Below are 18,974 nucleotides of genomic sequence, written 5' to 3'. Positions count from 1 at the left end.
TGTTTTCCAAATCCTCCAGTCTATAATTGACCCTTGTATTTTATATCTTGGATTGTTCCATATTGGAGCCCAGGATGATTCGTTTCACTTAAGACTGACAGTTTTTTCTAGTTCTTGAAAAGCAGATTTAGTAGCAATGACCACAGGATTCTTACCCAGATCCCTATTGATAACGGTGTCTTGAATGTTGCTTCCTCATACTTGGTCCAAGCAGGCGATAATGTTTGCGATTCCATCAATATCCATTTTGAACTTTGCCGAAGGATAAAAGCCAGATGGTAGTCATAAAAACTAGGAAAGTTAATACCTCCCCAATCCTTATCACCCTTTAGTTTTTTTTTGACTTATCGTATGAGGTTTATTGTTCCATAGAAACTTTGCAAATAAAATTTCCATCTTATGGTATATTGATCTTTCTAAAGTAATAGGCAGCTTACTAAAGACATAATTAATTACAGGCATAATCATCATCTTGATTGTGTCCATTCTTCCCCACCATGACAGCCTAACATGGTGGCAACTAACATGTTGTCACCTTGTTTTTGTGATCACTGAAGTTGAAACGCCGATGCGTTTACAAGCAATCTTTGTACAGCACTATAAGTCCATAATTGTTCCCTGAGGAAGGCGACGTAGTCGCTGAAACTTGGATCCTAGTTGGGACTACTTTTGTTTTGTATGTCAAGGATTTATCATTGAACTTTGGTACAAACTATTAATAAAGTATTTGTAACTGTAGTATGGACTTGACATCTCCAGTGCCTCTTCTTGCATTGTTCTGATACAAGTTAAAGCCATGTACGAGTTGAATAAATAAAATTTGCACTAGAAGAGTAACAGATTGAGAAAATATAATAAACAAAAAGTTACAACACCCTTGACTAAACCATAACGCAAAATATAATAATATATTCAGCGTCCAAAGCCATTGGGTAAGTAAACCACAAAATTGCAGCATAGAAATTTCACATCCCAGGATAGTATATCAGAAGTATATTTACACCTTGTAATATATAACCCCTTCCCATTTCAAGTTACGGTTTTCCACCAAACATTCTTACTGATATATGCATATTTTTCCCCCATTTTCATACATCTAACCCCCTCTTTTACAAAGGTGTGCTACGCTTTTTAGCGCACGATAAAAATTAGCACATGTTAAACGCGCGCTAAACGCTAATGCGTGCATGTTATCCTATGGACACGTTAGCGGTTAACGCACATGCTGATTTAGCGCACACTAAAGCTGCACTAAACGCTTAATGCATCTTTGTAAAAGAGGGCTTAAATCCCTCATATTCTCCCCCTGCTTTTATTTTATATCTGGTTTCCCTCCTTCTTTTTATCCTCTCCCCTCGTCTCACTATCTCGTTCAGTCGTACCTGTCAGTAGCTAAATAAAACCTTACACAGGGATGAATGTACAATTTCATGAAACCTTTCTCCCCCCCTACCCCTTCCTTCTATCTTTTATGCTCCTTTCTCTTTTATTATTCACTACTCCTCTACCTTTACATGGACAGGTGAAGATACCACCCCGGAGCTACAAATTCAATTGTGTATGTAAGCTGCAAAATACTAACACCTATGTAAAAGCCACTGCACAGCGCTTATTACAGCTCAGATACACAACTTCTTTGATGTGCAATTGGAGGGAAGATAAATGTAGTATGGGCATGGCCAGGCCCCTCATCCACCATCAGCCTCCACATTTGACGCTATGAAATTGGGTTCATTGAATAATGGACATTAAAATACTGATGCACAACTTTCTCAATGTGTAATTTGGGCCTATATATATACATACATGTATATACAAGAGGGGCATGGCCAGGTCTCTCAACCACACACTAATATTCAAAATACTGTGACCTTGCTTCCATTTTACCAGATACTTGTACTTCAGAAAAGAGTCTATTGGGTCACATCCAAAATGACCGGTACATCCACCTCGACCTCAGAACACTTCCCTACAGCATCTGGTCATAATTGTTATAGTACTCCATAGATTATAAGCATTTAAGATTAAAATGAAGATCAAAAAGACCCCGTTGTCCAGAGGTAAACCCCCTAGTCATTAGAGCTCCCCAAAGTCACAAGGAACCTGTTAACTCCTTTCTTTTTCCTTCCCTTTTCCTCATTTCATACTCTTTTTCTTCCATTTCTCCTACCTACCAGATTCATAGCCACTGTACTTGCACTGCATTGAGACCGCATGGCTATGAAAACAGTAAAGTCACTTATCTGTAGCAGGACAGCAAATCAACCAGCCTTGGAAGATGTCTGTAAGTAGATTTCTAAAGTTGTTGCCAACCCAAGCACCAAGAAGGTTCAAATTCTGCTTAAGCAATCTGTTATGACCACGACTGTACATTCTTCTTTAAGATTCTGATATAGTCTGAGTCAAAGGTTAAAAATAGATTCTTTCTTACGGTTCTACTCCTGTCTCTGGATCTTTCCATTCTTACATAATCATCTACACCTTCTTTAAACTGGTTACTAGTACTGGTTTCTTTGCTTTTCTCTGATGCCCCAGACCTTTCCTCATACTACTGACTGGGATCTCCACCGCCAACCATGGGCCCAAACTTAGGGATATTTCTGGCTCAGAGGGGTGACTGGTACCTGCTACCTTCCTGGTTGGCCTCCAGTCCGAACCATTTCCGTCATTCTCCACATACTTAATGAGTGTCTGGCATTCCTCTTTCAGCTGCTGTACCCACACCACTCTGTCCCATGGGCCGGCGTTGGACTTAGCGCCCTGATCTTCCTCTACCAGTGCCAGCGCCAATCTTGCTCCCATTGTGCAAGGCTTTATATCAGGGGCCCGATCAGGCACTTGGATAAGTTTCTCAGGCTGGGTGCTTAGGGCTCGGCAGTGAAGGGTAAGCAGGGTATGATAAGCAGATGGGAATCCTATATGTCTGCTGTCTTCATACACTTTCTGCAGCTGCTCCAGACCAAACTTCTTTTTGCCTCAGCGATTCTGGAGGAGAGACAGAATAAAAAAGGGAGAGGCCAGCATGTGCTTGCCAGACAACAATGATATTTAAAAGGTGCAGAGCCAAGCGCTCATTCACCATACCTGGAGTGTCCCCATCTTCCTCCTGCTAACTTTTTCTTGTGATGCCAGATGACTCTAGAACCGGAGGGTTAATACAGTTGAGGGGTGAACGCCACTGATGATTTAGACATGATGGCTTCCTATGCTCTAACAAATACGTTCTGGAGTGTAACAAGTGACAAGTTCCGGAGGAATATCTTCCTTCTAACAAGACCACGAGACTTATGACATAGCATGATTGTTAGTTCGTTAGTTTGGAATTCAGCGGGGTAATTCAAATTACTATTGTTAATGTTTAAACAACGCAATGTTTAATAAAAATAACTCTACTCTAATGTCATTAATATTAATTTAGTATATTCTTAAAAATTTTAAACGTAGAATAAGCAACAACAACAACAACAACAAAAAAAACCCCAGTACATACTGACATATTTTATCAATGGCACTGGGAAAATTATTCTCTAAATATTCCACCTACTCATTAGCTCTCGTAAAATCCTTAGTTATATTATTGACAATAATCCTCATCCTCGCTGGATAGAAAATACCAAATTTTGCCCCAATTTGCTTCAAGCGAGGTCTAAGCTCCAGCAACTCCTTACGCGATCTAGCAGTCTGGTTGCTCAGATCCAGGACAAAAAGCAAAGATGATAATGTGGCTTTCTGCACCATTTCAACCAGCTGATTAAATCTGAGTAATTTAACAACAATGGGTCGAGGATATCTGATTATTTTTGTTAAAAATTTAATAATGTCTCTTCCCTCCTTTACCTCGGGCAATCCAAGGAGCCGAAAATTATTCTTCTTCTCTCGATTAGGCAATTCTTCCATCTCACCCTCTTAGAAGGTAAGTCTTTTCAGATTTCTCTGCACACTTTGCATATTGCTTTCCAACTGTTCAACTTTACCTTCAGTTTTCTCTAATCATAAGTTCAATGATAATAGCTCAGCCATCACAGATACAATTTCCTCTTTACTCTCTTAAACATCTTTTTTTTTGTGTCTGTTAAAGCTCACATATCCCTCTCAATTCTGCCAGAAGAATTGAAGTTTCTTCATCCCCTTTACTTAGTTGTTTATTAGGAGAGTCTAAATTTTCCAGGCTTGCCAGTCATTCTTGACAATTAAAAATAAATAAGCAATCTCAGCAATTAAAATAAAGGTGAATATGATTAGAAAGTTACAGCTGTCTATAGGAGTGAAATTTTCAAGTTGCCATCTTGAAATAGCTCATTCTAGAACCCAGGTAGTCTGATTTAGGGTTACGTTTCCTAAAAGGCTCCACTGTACACTAACACATATTAATGCACATCATTTACTATATTCAAAAGGACCTATTTACTAATAATATACTAAGGGCCTTTTTACTAAGGAAGTTAAGCCCTTAACACAGGGTTAACACACAGAAACAGGTACCATGCTATCATAAGGATCTTTGCATTGATTTAACATAAGAATAGCCTTACTGGGTCAGACCAATGGTCCATCAAGCCCAGTAGCCCATTCTCATGGTGGCCAATCCAGGTCACTAATACCTGGCCAAAACCCAAGGTGTAGCAATATTCCATGCTACCAATATAGGGCAAGAACAAAAAGTCTCCCCTGACCCAAAAACAGGATGAAGGGTAGAAGCAGCCGAACCAAAACAAACTGACCTACAATTAATAATTAATGTGAGTGAGAAATTCTCAGTCTCACAGCTTGCAGCGGGAACAAGTTCCTAAAGCACCAGCTGTCACAATCAAAACCCAGAAAGGGTATTACTTGTGAAACATCCCTGGGTTTCCCACCTAAATTTAATTAGTTCACAAATATGCTAAAAGTGAAAGGTGAAGTGAATAAATGAATGAAAATATCACTAAAATGCAGTGAATTGGTTCAACTGTCTCTATCCCCCACCCGGGGTCAAGTGGCGTCCAAAATCAACTGGGCTTGCTCAAACACGAACAAAATCAAAAAGAACAAGAGTACTTAGCTTTTCCCCATGTCTTTCTCAATAATAGACTATGGACTTTTCCTCCAGGAACTTGTCCAAACCTTTCTTAAAACCAGCTACGCTATCCGCTCTTTCCTCTGGCAACGCATTCCAGAGCTTAACTATTCTCTGAGTGAAAAAAAATGTCCTCTTATTGGTTTTAAGAGCACTTCCCTGTAACTTCATCGAGTGTCCCTAAGTCTTTGTAATTTTTGACGGAGTGAAAAATCGATTTGCTTGTGCCTATTACTGTGTGTTAAACTTTTCATTACTAAATTTTTCAACTATTTTCCGTGAAGGATCAACAGGGAGATTATGGTGTTGTCTGCTGTTGACTTTGTACTATTGTTTAGTTTGGAATATATGTTTGTACTATATAACAAATTTTTCAATAAAAATAAAGAGAGAAAAAAAATTTTTGTTCAACTATTTTCACTTGGGGTGCACAGCATGGGTGGAGAGTGCACCCCAAGATGGGAACATTGGCTAAATAGCGTGTTATGCTTACCACATGCTAACTGGCTAATGCACTGATAACATGGGAGCACTTAGGGCCTGATTCAATACATGGCACCATAAGTTAGGTGGCGATAGGTGCCGTACCACTGCCTAACTTAATTGTTTTAATTGACTTTAATCGACACAGTAATTAACTGCACTGTTAAAAAACAATTAAATACTCATTTTTTTTAAAAAGCAGGCGCTGGGAGGTGCCTACCAAGGCAGGCATCATAATTGCATCTATAGCAAACCATCTAATGGCACCTCAGGTCAAAGTAGGTGTGGTTATGGGCGGAGATTACCTTAGGTACCATTAGGTGTGATTCTCAAAAGAACTTAGGTGTCTGCAATGTCGGCCAATAAAACCCTGGCCTATATTGCAGATGCCTAAGGGCTCCTTTCACTAAACTGCGGTAGCGTTTTTAGCGCGTGCTGCAGATTAGTGCGCGCTGCCCCCCACGCTACAAGCCAAGAACTAATGCCAGCTCAGTGGTGGCCTTAGCATCTAGCGTGCGCTGCAATGCAGCGTACGTTAAAACTGCTAGCGCAGTTTAGTAAAAGGAGCCCTAACTTTTGTGATAGGTTATCATTAGCTGCGATTCTGTAAATGGCACCTAAACGTGAGTAACACACAACCGGCACTATTTTTGTAGACAGCTACCGATGTAGGTGCCGTTCACAGAATCAGGCCCTTAGCATCTCCTAAACAGGAGGTGCTAAGTGCTCCCGTGTTAACTGAGAGCAGGTAGCACATGTTAATCCAAATTAGAGCATGACACAAGGACAAATTTTTCCCCATCCCCACGGGAACTCATTTTCCTGTCCCATCCCTAAGAGTTCTTTTCCTGTCCCTGCCCCATTCCTGCAAGTTCCATCCTCATCTGCACAAGCTTCAAACACTTTAAAATCATAAGTAGCAACATTCTAGAGCTCAGATTGTGATGTCATAATGCCTCATTCCACCAATGCTTAAGCTCCGTCCTCACCTGCACAAGCATCAAACACTTTAAAATCATAAGTAGCAGCATTCTAGAGCTCAGATTGTGATGTCATAATGCCTCATTCCACCAATGCTTAAGCTCCGTCCTCACCTGCACAAGCATCAAACACTTTAAAATCATAAGTAGCAACATTCTAGAGCTCAGATTGTGATGTCATAATGCCTCATTCCACCAATGCTTAAGCTCCGTCCTCACCTGCACAAGCATCAAACACTTTAAAATCATAAGTAGCAGCATTCTAGAGCTCAGATTGTGATGTCATAATGCCTCATTCCACAAATGCCTGAGCTCCATTCTCATCTGCACAAGCCTCAAACACTTTAAAATCATAAGTAGCAACATTCTAGAGCTCAGATTGTGATGTCATAATGCCTCATTCCACCAATGCTTAAGCTCCGTTCTCATCTGCACAAGCCTCAAACACTTTAAAATCATAAGTAGCAGCATTCTAGAGCTCAGATTGTGATGTCATAATGCCTCATTCCACCAATGCCTAAGCTCCGTCCTCACCTGCACAAGCCTCAAACACTTTAAAATCATAAGTGTTCGAGGCTTGTGCGGTTAAGGCAGACCTTACAGGAATGGGGCAGGGACAGGCATAGTGCCAAAACTCACAGGGATGGAGGCAGGGAAATTTAGTTCCTGTGGGGACAGAGACAAATTTGTCCCTGTGTCATTCTCTAATCCAAATATTAACCCATGATCTGTAGTAAAAAAAAAAAAAAGTGTGGGAATATGCACTTTTGATGCAGCTGATGTTAAAACTGAACACCATAGCTCAGAGAGGGGAGAGTGTGGTGCAGTGGTTAAACCTACAGCCTCACCAGCCTGAGATTGTGGGTTCAAACCCACACTGCTCCTTGTGACCCTGGGCAAGTCACTTAATCCCCCACCCCCTTCCCCCATGCTGCCCCAGGTACATTAGATTGCAGGACAGACAGGGGGAAAATGCTTGAGTACACAAATAAATTCTTGTAAACTGCTCTGAGCAATGCTCAACACAAATGGCATGCAAATTATATGCACACTGTTTGTGATGAGGATCGCAGTAAAAGGGGAAAGAACATGCCTAGCACCTGTGCATAAGCCCAGTGGAGTGCAGAGCTGTGATCGCTGCAGCAAGAGCAAAAACCTGCAGCTGAAGCTTGTTTGCTACAGTGAATTCAGTTGTCTTTCTGTGTGTGTTCCACTGTAATTTTAGGCACAGGACACACATGTACACGAAACACACACTTAGCCGCTGACTATAAAATTCAAGCAAATGTTTAAAATTCAGGTAAAATGCGCCTATCTTCATGCTGTCAAAAGCTCCAACCTGCTAGAAATGTTTGCATGCCAAAAGGTGGGCGTTCCTTGCTGTGAGTCACTTCCGGGTGCCACTGGGGTGTTACTGGCGGCAATGAACAATTAGAGGTATGAAGGAAGAGAAGGGGGGCATGCACATGGCAGAGGGGATTGGGGAAGGAGCCGGAGTAGTAAAGCCGGGGTAGTAAAGTCGGGTAACACCAATCGGGTTACACAGGTGCTTTGACATGCAGCTCCTGATTGGTGTAGCCCGACTTTACTACAGGAAGAAGCGGTCGGAGCAGATCGCAAATGAGTGAGTCCGCGATTTGCGAACCACAAATTCACGGGGGAATACTGTACACCACCTTGGGTAAATCTTTTCACAAAATTGGATAAATCAATATAAATAAATAAATAAAATCTTGTATTGGGAAGGAGGCTCATTCTGGCCATGGTATTTCAAGATATATTTTTGTAACCTAGTAAATGACATCATATAAAGACCAGTATGGCCCATCCAGTTGCCCAGTAATGGGGAACTCTGGGAGCGCTTGAAGCAGTGCAGAGCATTCAGCACACCAGCCAGCGCTAAAAACCGTGCTAAAAACCGCTTTCGTAAAAAGGGGAAGGGAGGTTAGGATTGTAACTGCGTGCATATTACCTCCTAGGCTGTTACTTCAGGTTGAAATTAGAGAATGACATGGGGGAAAAATTTATCACTGCTCCTGCCCTGTCCCTGAGAGCTCGTCCCCGTTCCTGCCCTGTCCCCGTGAACTCGGTCCCCGTCCCTGCCCCATCCCTGCGAGCTCGGTCCCCATCCCTGCCCTGCAAACTGTCAAATCCCATCCACATAAGCCTCGAATAGTTATGATTTTATACTAAACTTATTTTATTAAAGTATAAAAAGAGACAATATTCTGCACATTTGTCATTTTATAAACACAAATAATACAGAGCAAGAATCAACAAAGCCCCTGTCTCCCCTCCCTTTTGCAAATATCCCCTTCACTATTGTGAAAACTGAACAAACCAAATTACTACAGAATGCTATATAGAAAAATCAAGCTAACAGAATACTTCAGTCACACATGGCAGGAATAGTGCTAGGGGAGGCAACTAGGGCAACTGCCCCCTGGTCAGAGAGAGAGAGAGAGAGCCCTAAGCCAGCTGGAAGCTAAAGAAGCACAGCCTGGGTTTTGCAGTCCCCAGTTATGCTCTAGCAGGATACATGTTCCAAATATGAAATATTCTAATCAGTTTGAACGCTGCGGATTTACCGTGGTGACCATGGTTTACCGCGGTAAACAGTCCCCGTGTCATTCTCTAGTTGAAATTTCCACTCCATGTGGATTACCCACTAAGCCTTTGCTTCAGGTTATAGCTGCCACTTCATGTAGCTTACTACTCTGATTGCATGTGTTTTGGGTTGTAACCGCCACTCCTATCTGGTTAGCCTCCTAAGCCTTTGCTTCGGGTTATATGTGCTTCTCTGTACAAGCTACCCCTCCTTTTTTTGAAGTGTGAAAATTATTTTAAGTCATGCTTTGAGTGCTCGTCTAGTATATGTATACACAGAACCAACATCTAGCAGCAGACTCTGTGTGAAATCCAGAAACTGGGCCAGCAGTCACTGGAACAACCTTGAACATGTAATCTTGAAAGTGGAAGTTGATCCCCTCGGTGAACTGAAATGTGCTCCCTCGCGTTTGCTGGCGTTTCTCAGCAGAACTGCTGACTTTGAATTTATATGTTGATTTTAATGTGGGTCAATAGTGTGACATCTGCCAAATGAAAAGTGCACCACAGGGATGTGCATTTGTTAGCTCACATTTGGGCGGGGAGGGTCTTTAACTAAAGATTAGCACATCTTTTGTGCAGCAGAGCCAATAGGAATAAAATTGCAGCCGTGACAGACAACATGTGCTAATCTTTAGTCAGGAACCCTCTTGTTTTTGCTGCCACATCGCAAGCAAATCAGGTCATGTTAAAAACAGTTTAATGCATGTTGACCTTCAAATAGACACAGGTTAAGTCAATTAACTGAAATCAAATATATCTGAGACACACATGGAGGGGCATTTTCAAAACATAAGTCTAAGTCCGATTTGGACGCATGGCGCTAGACGTCTAAAGTCAGCAGTAAGAAAATGACTAAGGCAAACCACCATACATCTAGAAATAAATTAAAAAAAAAAAAATCCCTCTATTTTGACCTCTAGGCCATTGAGATGCCCAGACCGCCAGGACATCTATCTTGATACCACATTTTCAACCTGGGAGGGTCCAGTCCTGAAATGGATTGACCACTCAGACATGGCAACAGAGCAGTGGGGCACCTTAGAGGGCACTGCTGTGAACTTCACATAAAGGGTGCCAGATAAACATCTCACCAGAGCTTGTGGGCCTTTTTTGGACGCTTCCTGATTTTTGGACATTTTTCAGGTTCATTTTACACATTCATGCTATTAAAAATGCTTAGGGGTCCATAATCAAAAGACATTGGGCTCCTTTTATCAAGCCGTGCTAGCGGTTTAACGCGCGTAATAGCGTGCGTTAAACCGCCGGCCGTGCTAGCCACTACCGCCTCCTCTTGAGCAGGTGGTAGTTTCTGGCCGGCGCGGGGATTAGCGCTTGATGAAGAGTCGCGCGCGTTAACCCCCACTAGCGCGGCTTGATAAAAGGAGCCCATAGACATCCCAAAAGCATCCTAACTCAGCACTTGGATGTCCTAATCAGCAGGATGTCCAACTGCCGATAATCAAAACCATGTTTCTGCACATCTATCAAGGTGTTCCAGCGTCTGTACGTTCAGAGCACGAGATGGACGTGGTGGAGGCGTGTGATAGAAACATGATGGCAGATAAAGGCCAAATGGTCCATTTAGTCTGCAGTAACCATTATCTCTATCTCTCTCTAAGAAATCCCACGTGACTATCTCAGGCTTTCTTGAATTCAGACACAGGCGGGCTTTGGGCAGCCTCAAGGGTGGGTTAGACATGGACGTCTTGCTGCGATAATCAAACATTATGTAAGACATCCTGGACAGAACTTATACGTTTGGAACTAGACCAGATAGGTTATAGTGAGACCCCCAAAACCCACTATACTCACCTATATGGTGGTAGAGTAGGGTTTTGGTGGGCTCACATGTTCTACCATGCACGTAGTAGTTAGAGTGGCTTATGAGACTTGCTACTTCTCTCTATGGTTCACCAGCCCACCCACCAGCCTACTTAAGACACCTGTGTGGAGCTCTACTAGGCTTTCCTATACCAGGTGCTGATGTTCTGGAGACAGGTAGGTACGTTTGTATTCTGATCTTTGTGGGTGTGAGGGGGTCCGTGAGCACTGGATGAGTGTGGGGGTATCTTACCTTGATGCATGCAGTGGTCATCTGGTCAGTTTTGGCACCTCTGTGGCACTTAGACCCTTCCAAAACGTATAAGAATGTTGGTTCATTTGTGGGCCTTTTTTGGACGCTTCCTGATTTTTGGACATTTTTCGGGTTCATTTTACACATTCATGCTATTAAAAATGCTTAGGAGTCAATAATCAAAAGACATTGGGCTCCTTTTATCAAGCCGTGCTAGCGGTTTAACGCCTGTAATAGCGTGCGTTAAACCGCCTACCAGTTTCTGGCCGGCGCGGGGGTTAGCGCTTGATGAAGAGTCGCGCGCGTTAACCCCGCTAGCGCGGCTTGATAAAAGGAGCCCATAGACATCCCAAAAACATCCTAACTCAGCACTTGGATGTCCTACTCGCCAGGATGTCCAACTGCCGATAATCAAAACCATGTTTCTGCACATCTAGCAAGGTGTTCCAGCGTCTGTACGTTCAGAGCACGAGATGGACGTGGTGGAGGCGTGTGATAGAAACATGATGGCAGATAAAGGGTCTAAGTGCCACAGAGTGAAACAAAGTCCTGCAATTTATATCACATCACAACAATTTCTTATATTCAGGCCTTATGCAAGTGAAAACATTTTTTTATTCATGCAGCAATAGCAAAATTTAAAACCAGGCGTATTTATTTATTTTGAAAATTCTATTTCGCTTAAAACCTAAGTGGATTACATTAAGGGGTCCTTTTATTAAGGTGCGCTAACCGATTTAGTGCGTGCTAAAGATTAGCGCACGCTAAATTCTAAGGCGCCCATAGAATAGAATGGATGCCTCAGCATTTAGCGCACAATAAATCGGTTAATGCGCCTTAATAAAAAGACCCCTAAAAGCACATAGATAAGCTCATACATATAACATTGAAAGCAACATGTCAGCCATCTTAAGAACATAAGAATAGCCTTACTGGGTCAGACTTTACTGGGTCCATCAAGCCCAGTAGCCCGTTCTCACAGTGGCCAATCCAGGTCATTAGTACCTGGCCAAAACTCAAGGTGTAGCAATATTCCATTCTACCGATACAGGGCAAGCAGTGGCTTCCCCATGTCTTTCTTACATATAACATTGAAAGCAACATGTCAGCCATCTTCTATCAGAATATCTAATTAATAGCAGCATTTCCCTCCCCCCACCCCACTTCCCTGTGCAGCAGCCCCAGCAGCATTCCCTCCCCCTTCATTTCCCTGTGCAGCAGCATTTCCCTCCCCCCACCCCACTTCCCTGTGCAGCAGCAGCATTTCCCTCCCCCCACTTCTCCCCCTCCACTTCTCTGTGCAGTAGCAGCAGCGGTATTTCCCTCTCCCTCCACGTCCCTGTGCAGCAGCATTCCCCCTCCCCTGTCCCTTCCTTTCACTTGGAGCACTTTCCAAACAAAAAAAACAGCTAAAATAACTCCCTTAGTTCTTTGCCGGAGTTATTTTTAAGTTTAAAGCTGCCGCGGCGGCTCCTCTCACGATCCCTGTCTGCGTTGGAAGCCTTCTCCGATGCAGGTGCGGCTCGTGAGAGGAGCAGCTGCCGCGGCTTTGAACTTAAAAATAATTTCGTCCAGGGAGTGTAAGGGAGCCGGCCAGACCGCAGAACATTACCTTGGGGTCCGCGAGTGTGGGCCGTTGTCATATTTCCTTTCAAGCTAATAGAACCCTAAGCGCGTATGCGCACTCCTACCTGCCACGGACCTACGGATCACGGATCACGCAGGTAGGAGTGCGCATGCACACTTAAGGTTTTATTATATATTAGATGTATTCCACATTAATTTTCCAATTCCTTCCTAAATAACACCCACCCCCTCCTCTTTTACAAAAGTGAAGTACGGTTTTTAGTGCCGGCTCACAGGAATTCTATGAGCATCAGAGCTGTTACTGCCATGGCCTGTGTTAAAATCTGCGCTACACTTATGTAAAAGTGGGGAGGGGGTAAATGTCAGCTCTTCTTACTTGAATATTTGTCAGAAATGCCCCTTCTAAACACAACCATATTTGTTGAGAAAATATTACCAATTTTATTTTGATTTATTTTTAGAAATCTAGATGTAAATCTATGGAATAAAATGGTGCTTAGATCTGCTTCAGCGCCATTAGTCGCAATTCTATAAATGATAATTAACGGATTGATTGACAACCGTGTAAACTGATGACTAAGAGTTAGGCAAAGGTAGATTTCATTTATAGAATCAGGGCCTAACTACCTAATGCAGAATTGATGGGTGACCACAAACCGCTTCTTTGTAAGCATTGTTTAATGGACTTATTGTTGCTTTTTGAAATACTGCTGTATTTTATTTTTATATTGGCTGGGTTTTATTTCTCTCTGCATTAAGAATCTTATCACATCATATCCAAAACTATATAAACATATAAAATAAAAAAGTTAGCCATTGTCACATTGTGACTCGAACTTTTCAAATTCTAATACAGGTACAAGATCCATTACCCGAAATCCTTGGTACCCAGTGGTGTAGTAAGGGGGGGGATTTCCACCCTGGGTGCTATGTTGGTGTGGGCACCAGCACCCCTCTCTGCTCCCCCCCGCCTCTTCCCATTCCTCCCCTCCACACGCACACACACCCCTTTCCTTTCCCTTTCCCTTTATTGAAGTTGTTGTTTGCAGCAGTCAACAACATGCTCTTTGCAACCCCATTGGCTCTCCCACTGACATCATTTCCGGGTGTCGCACATAGGAAGTGACATCAGAGGGAGAGCCGACTGGGCCATGAGGAGCATGTCGTTGACCGCCACAAGCAACGACTTCAACTAGAGGTACAAGGGAAGGGGGGAGGGCAGAGGAGAGGTGCCACCACCCCGGGCACACCTCACCCTTTGCCCCAAATTATCCTGCACTCAATTTATAATACTTTATTTCAGTTAAATTAATGTTCACAAGGTTGTTTTTCCTTTTTTAGACATGCCAGCACCTTTCTAAAGAGAGGACCAAACCGAATAGGTCGAATTTATAGGAAAGCAGTCTATATTGAGTATACCAATGGCAGCTACAGTCAAGAAGTACCCAAACCTGAATGGCTGGGGTTCCTGGGTCCTATTTTAAGAGCTGAAGTGAGAGATTCCATCACTGTCCACCTTAAAAACTTTGCCTCAAGAGTCTATAGTTTGCACCCTCATGGTGTGAAGTACACTAAAGAAAATGAAGGTACAATACAATTGATTTTTTATAAATAATTTTTTAAAAATATTATTTTAAATGAAAAAAAACATTGTGTTCAGAAATCCAAGTGATGCAGGTATTATTAATTCACCCCCCCCCCCCCCACCCCGGATGTAGACAATAGAGCTTTTGGTTGGACTTAGAGCTGACAATGCAGAAAGAGGTCAGGGTTACATCAAATAATGTTTATGTTTATTAAAAACTTTATATACCGCATAATAGCCCAAAAAAGGATCCAAGCGGTTTACAATCTGAATATTTCCCCCCAAGTATTTTTCTATAAATGCAAAGGGTCTGTGTCACTATGGTTTCCCTCCTAGTTTATATCTATGGAAAAGAATCAGACCTGCCACAAATGGCAGAAAACTATTACTACACTAGTGTTTAAGCCCTTTCCATTAACAGGTGCTAGAAAGCAGCCCCCTTTCCTTCTCCCCCTCCAGTTCCTCCCTGACTGTCTCTCCGTGGCCCCCTTCTGTCTCCCCTCCCCCAAGCAAAGCTGTCTGCCTCCAAGCACACCCCTCCCCCAAAGCAACCCCCTTTCCCTCTCCCCCCTCCAGTTCCTCCCTGACTGTCTCTCCATGGCCCCCTTCTGTCTCCCCTCCCCCAAGCAAAGCTGTCTGCCTCCAAGCACACCCCTCCCCCAAAGCAGCCTCCTTTCCCTCTCCCCCTCCAGTTCCTCCCTGACTGTCTCTCCATGGCCCCCTTCTGTCCCCCCTCCCCCAAGCAAAGCTGTCTGCCCCCAAAGCACACCCCTCCCCCAAAGCAGCCTCCTTTCCCTCTCCCCCTCCAGTTCCTCCCTGACTGTCTTTCCATGGCCCCCCTTCTGTCTTCCCCCCAAGCAAAGCTGTCTGCCTCCCAGCAAAACCCTCCCCCAAAAGCAGCCCCTTTTCCCTCTCCCCCTCCAGTTCAATAATTTACAAAAAAAGAAAAGTTTTCAATGATGTATGAAATCAATTGTAAGATCTTTCTTGCTTAATAACCAAGGAAGACTATTTCAAAGGTATGCAGATTAAGAAATAAAAGATCTGCTAATTTATAAATCCCAATAAATAAATATATAAACAATTTGATAACTCCCAAGGCATATTTTTGCCCCAGTAAGTCAGCTGCTGGAAGAAAGAAGAGTTAAGGGAAGGAGGAGGAAGCACAACCCACCATTAACTTCAGTGGTCTGTCTATTCTCCAAACCTCAAACATTGCTTCCAGTCACCAGGAAGAGTCAGCCAGCAATGCTTCTTACTTGCTGCTTCATCCTCTGCTTTTATTCCACCACTCAGAACCGCACAAAGCTTTATTTATGGTGGTCTTAAATGTATTTCTATTAAAATGGTGGCACCCAACTTGCTTGCTTGTCTAACGCCCCAAAACACAAAGGTTTAATCCTGCCCTATTGTCTGCTCACTTAAAGACATCCAAGTCCGGTCAGATGTAGCTAAATAAAAGGTAAAAATATTCACTGAAAAACGGGCATAAATACAGGGCCTTGCAAAAAGTTGTCGTCATTATTTTTTAAATATTTATGTTCATTTACATTGAAAATATAGTACGCTGTGTTGATCAGCGAAACACACTTCTTTATTGTCAAAGAATAAACAACAAAACCATAACTCACTCCTGCTTCAATGCATTTTAAACTGTATTGTTAGGCAGCAGAATGTGAAAAATGTACAAGGGTATAAAAACTGTATTTACTGAATTCCATTCATCTAATGCGAAATACTGATTGTTGATATTGACTCCATACATGATATTGCATTTGGGTTTGGTTTTTGTAGGTGCATTGTATCCAGATAACACTACAGAATTACAAAAGAAAGATGATCTTGTTCAACCAGGAGAAGAATATACGTACAGATGGGATGCGGTAGAAGCACATGGTCCAGCCGAGAAAGATAATGATTGTGTGACCAGGATTTACCACTCGCATGTTGACGGCCCAAAAGATTCTGTTTCAGGGCTTATTGGACCTTTGCTAATTTGTAGAAAAGGTAAAAGATAATTTCTGCCCAGAGGTATTGAAACAGTGATGTAACCCATGTAGACAACGCTTGTTTGGAAGGATGTTCTATTTTCTCTTTCCAAAGTGATCCATAGAGCTTCCTCCATTTTCCAAGAGCCCTTCATTGCAGTCACTTTAATATTGGTTTTCATATCAAAGGATTACTCATCCACCATTTCAGTCTTCTCTATCTCTCCTAAATAGATTAGAGCAAGAAATACTTATTTACGGAAAAGATAGTAGATGCCTGGAATACCCACCTGGCGAAGGTGGTACGGTCAAGAAGAGTGACAGATTTCATAAATGCATGAGATAAACACAGAGGAGGGAAGCAAAGCTTGAATGAACTTCACACTTTAAACAAGGCATAAAAGGATTGCTCTTGCCTGGGGACTCTCTAGACTGCTACCAGGAACTGCTAAAGGTAGTGGTTGAGGGTGCTTTTGGTGGGTGGGGCTTTTGAGTTGGGGTCAGGTTCTTTGGTAGAACTTTTTGAGCAGAAGGTTGAGATCTTCTAGGGGGTGTGGGTGTGATCAGGGGTGTGTATTGACAGCACTGTAGCCCCTTTAAGCTATGGCTTGGAAACATTTGGCCACACTTTAAGGTCTGGAGATCCCAGACTGGTACAATAAACCTAGCTTTTCCCATAATTTTAAGGCTACAGCTGTGATGTAGCGAGGGTAGTTGACACCTGGGGTAGTGGCGGTCCCCCGCGCCCTCCTTTCCAACCCCCCAGGCTCCATCCATGCCAACCCCTTCCCCACTCCATCCGCACCCCCATACCATACTCGCACCCTCCCTTCCCACCCCTGTACCTCTTTTAATCTTCACCAGCGAGAGCAGCTTCTCCGGGCTGGCTTTCCCTCTGATATCATCTCCTGGCCCTGCGACCCAGAAGTGATTTCAGAGGAAGCCAAGCTGGTGCGAGCAGCAGACTTGAGTAGTTGCTCGTGCTGGTGAAGATTTTAAAGAGCAGGGCAGGAAAAGGGGGAAGGGAGAGAGGTACCGGCAACCCCACCAAGATGGCACCTAGGGTGGTCCCCCCCCCTCTTACTATGCCACTGGTATTCAGTGTGACTTGAGGTATGCCTCTGATGTTCACCACAAGTTGTATTATGGAGTTCACATAGTAATGAGCTACTTTACATGCATTTGCATGTTTTGCATTGATTACTATGTTCCAAGGGATATTTTACTTAGGGCTCCTTTTACAAAAGTGCGCTAGCTTTTTTAGCGCACACACCGGATTAGCGTGCGCTACCTGAAAAACTACCGCCTGCTCAAGAGGAGGCGGTAGCGGCTAGTGCATGGGGCATTTTAGCGCGCGCTATTCTGCGCGATAAGGCCCTAACGCACCTTTGTTAAAGGAGCCCTTAGTGCTGTGTTAGGGCAAGAAACCAAGCATTAGAGCCCTGTAGCTAATAATGCAAGTTATTGTCCTAAAGCTTCTTGATAACTTCCCCCAAACACTGCTGTTTGGCTAAACTGTTTCTTCTGTTTCAGGTGCCTTAAGGGAACAAGGAAAGATGCAGAAACCTGAGTTTGTTTTAATGTTTTCTGTGGTGGATGAAAATCTCAGCTGGTACCTGGATGACAACATTAAGGTGTTCTGCACTAATTCATCCAGTGTTGACAAAGATAATGATGACTTCGTGGAGAGCAACAAAATGCACTGTAAGATTCATATCGCTCATTGTTGTAATAGTAACAATCAAATCTAAGATATTTATTATACAGTATAATAATAAAAGAGCATCCCTTTTCCCTACCCTTCTCTGAAACATCTGCAATTGAATTAATGTCTTGTTACAATCCTATTTCTTTAAATTCAGGGGGATGGATTTTCAGCCAGGGGGGGAATTATCTTCAGATATTAAATACTGGACCGTGTTTTTCTTGTCCAGCTATCTCTCTTTTGCAGTTCGATATTCAGCGCTTAACAACCTAAGCAGCGCCACATAAAAAGAGGACTGAGGGTTTTGGGTTTTGGTTTTTTTATAATGCAGTTTGAACAGGCAACAGAAGTGCTGACTCTACCCTGGACCATACACAAAATTCAATTACGTGGTCCGTCAGTGGCGTAGCGAGGGTGAGCGGCGCCCGGGGCTGTGGCGCCCCTCTCTCACCCTCCGCCACGCGTGTTCGCCCTTTCCCCATACCTTTTTAACTGACTTACTGCCTGCATCAGCTTTGGCACTCTCTTTGTCACTTCCTAGGTGCGGGGCCCGGAAGTGACGTCGGAGTGAGTGCCGAAGCTAATTTCAGGCAGCAAGTTTGTGGCTGCTTGTGCCGCAGTTAAAAATGTATGGGGGTAAAGGAAGGGGTTCGTGTGTGGCAGGGGAATGAGTGGAAAGAGGGGCGGCGAGGAGGTGGGGTGCGGTGCCCTGAGGAAGACCGCGCCTGGGGCAGACTGCCCCCCCCTTTACTATTTCACTGTGGTCAGTAGTGATATTCACTCACTGAATATCAGTGGCTAGCCCTGCATAAGCAATTTAAGTGGCCAGGAAAGGTAACAAGGATATTTAGGGGCAAATTCTATAAAGTTAGATGTCCACAATGTAGATGTCCAGCAATGTAGACG

At 43.3% G+C, this 18,974-nt stretch overlaps 1 protein-coding gene across 1 annotated transcript in view; it reads left to right on the top strand.

The window, feature by feature from the left end:
* CP (ceruloplasmin) overlaps positions 1–18,974 on the top strand; it is a 96,679-nt gene that overhangs the window by 14,753 nt on the left and 62,952 nt on the right. Inside the window, exons 2-4 of the mRNA XM_033957793.1 lie at positions 14,132–14,376; positions 16,170–16,382; positions 17,897–18,067. Of these exons, the coding sequence (XP_033813684.1) occupies positions 14,132–14,376; positions 16,170–16,382; positions 17,897–18,067 (629 nt within the window). The remainder of the gene's footprint in view (positions 1–14,131; positions 14,377–16,169; positions 16,383–17,896; positions 18,068–18,974) is intronic.

This window comes from Geotrypetes seraphini, chromosome 9 (assembly GCF_902459505.1).
Source record: "Geotrypetes seraphini chromosome 9, aGeoSer1.1, whole genome shotgun sequence".
In the NCBI taxonomy this organism is placed as follows: domain Eukaryota; kingdom Metazoa; phylum Chordata; class Amphibia; order Gymnophiona; family Dermophiidae; genus Geotrypetes; species Geotrypetes seraphini.
This window is presented reverse-complemented; position numbering and strand designations above follow the sequence as displayed.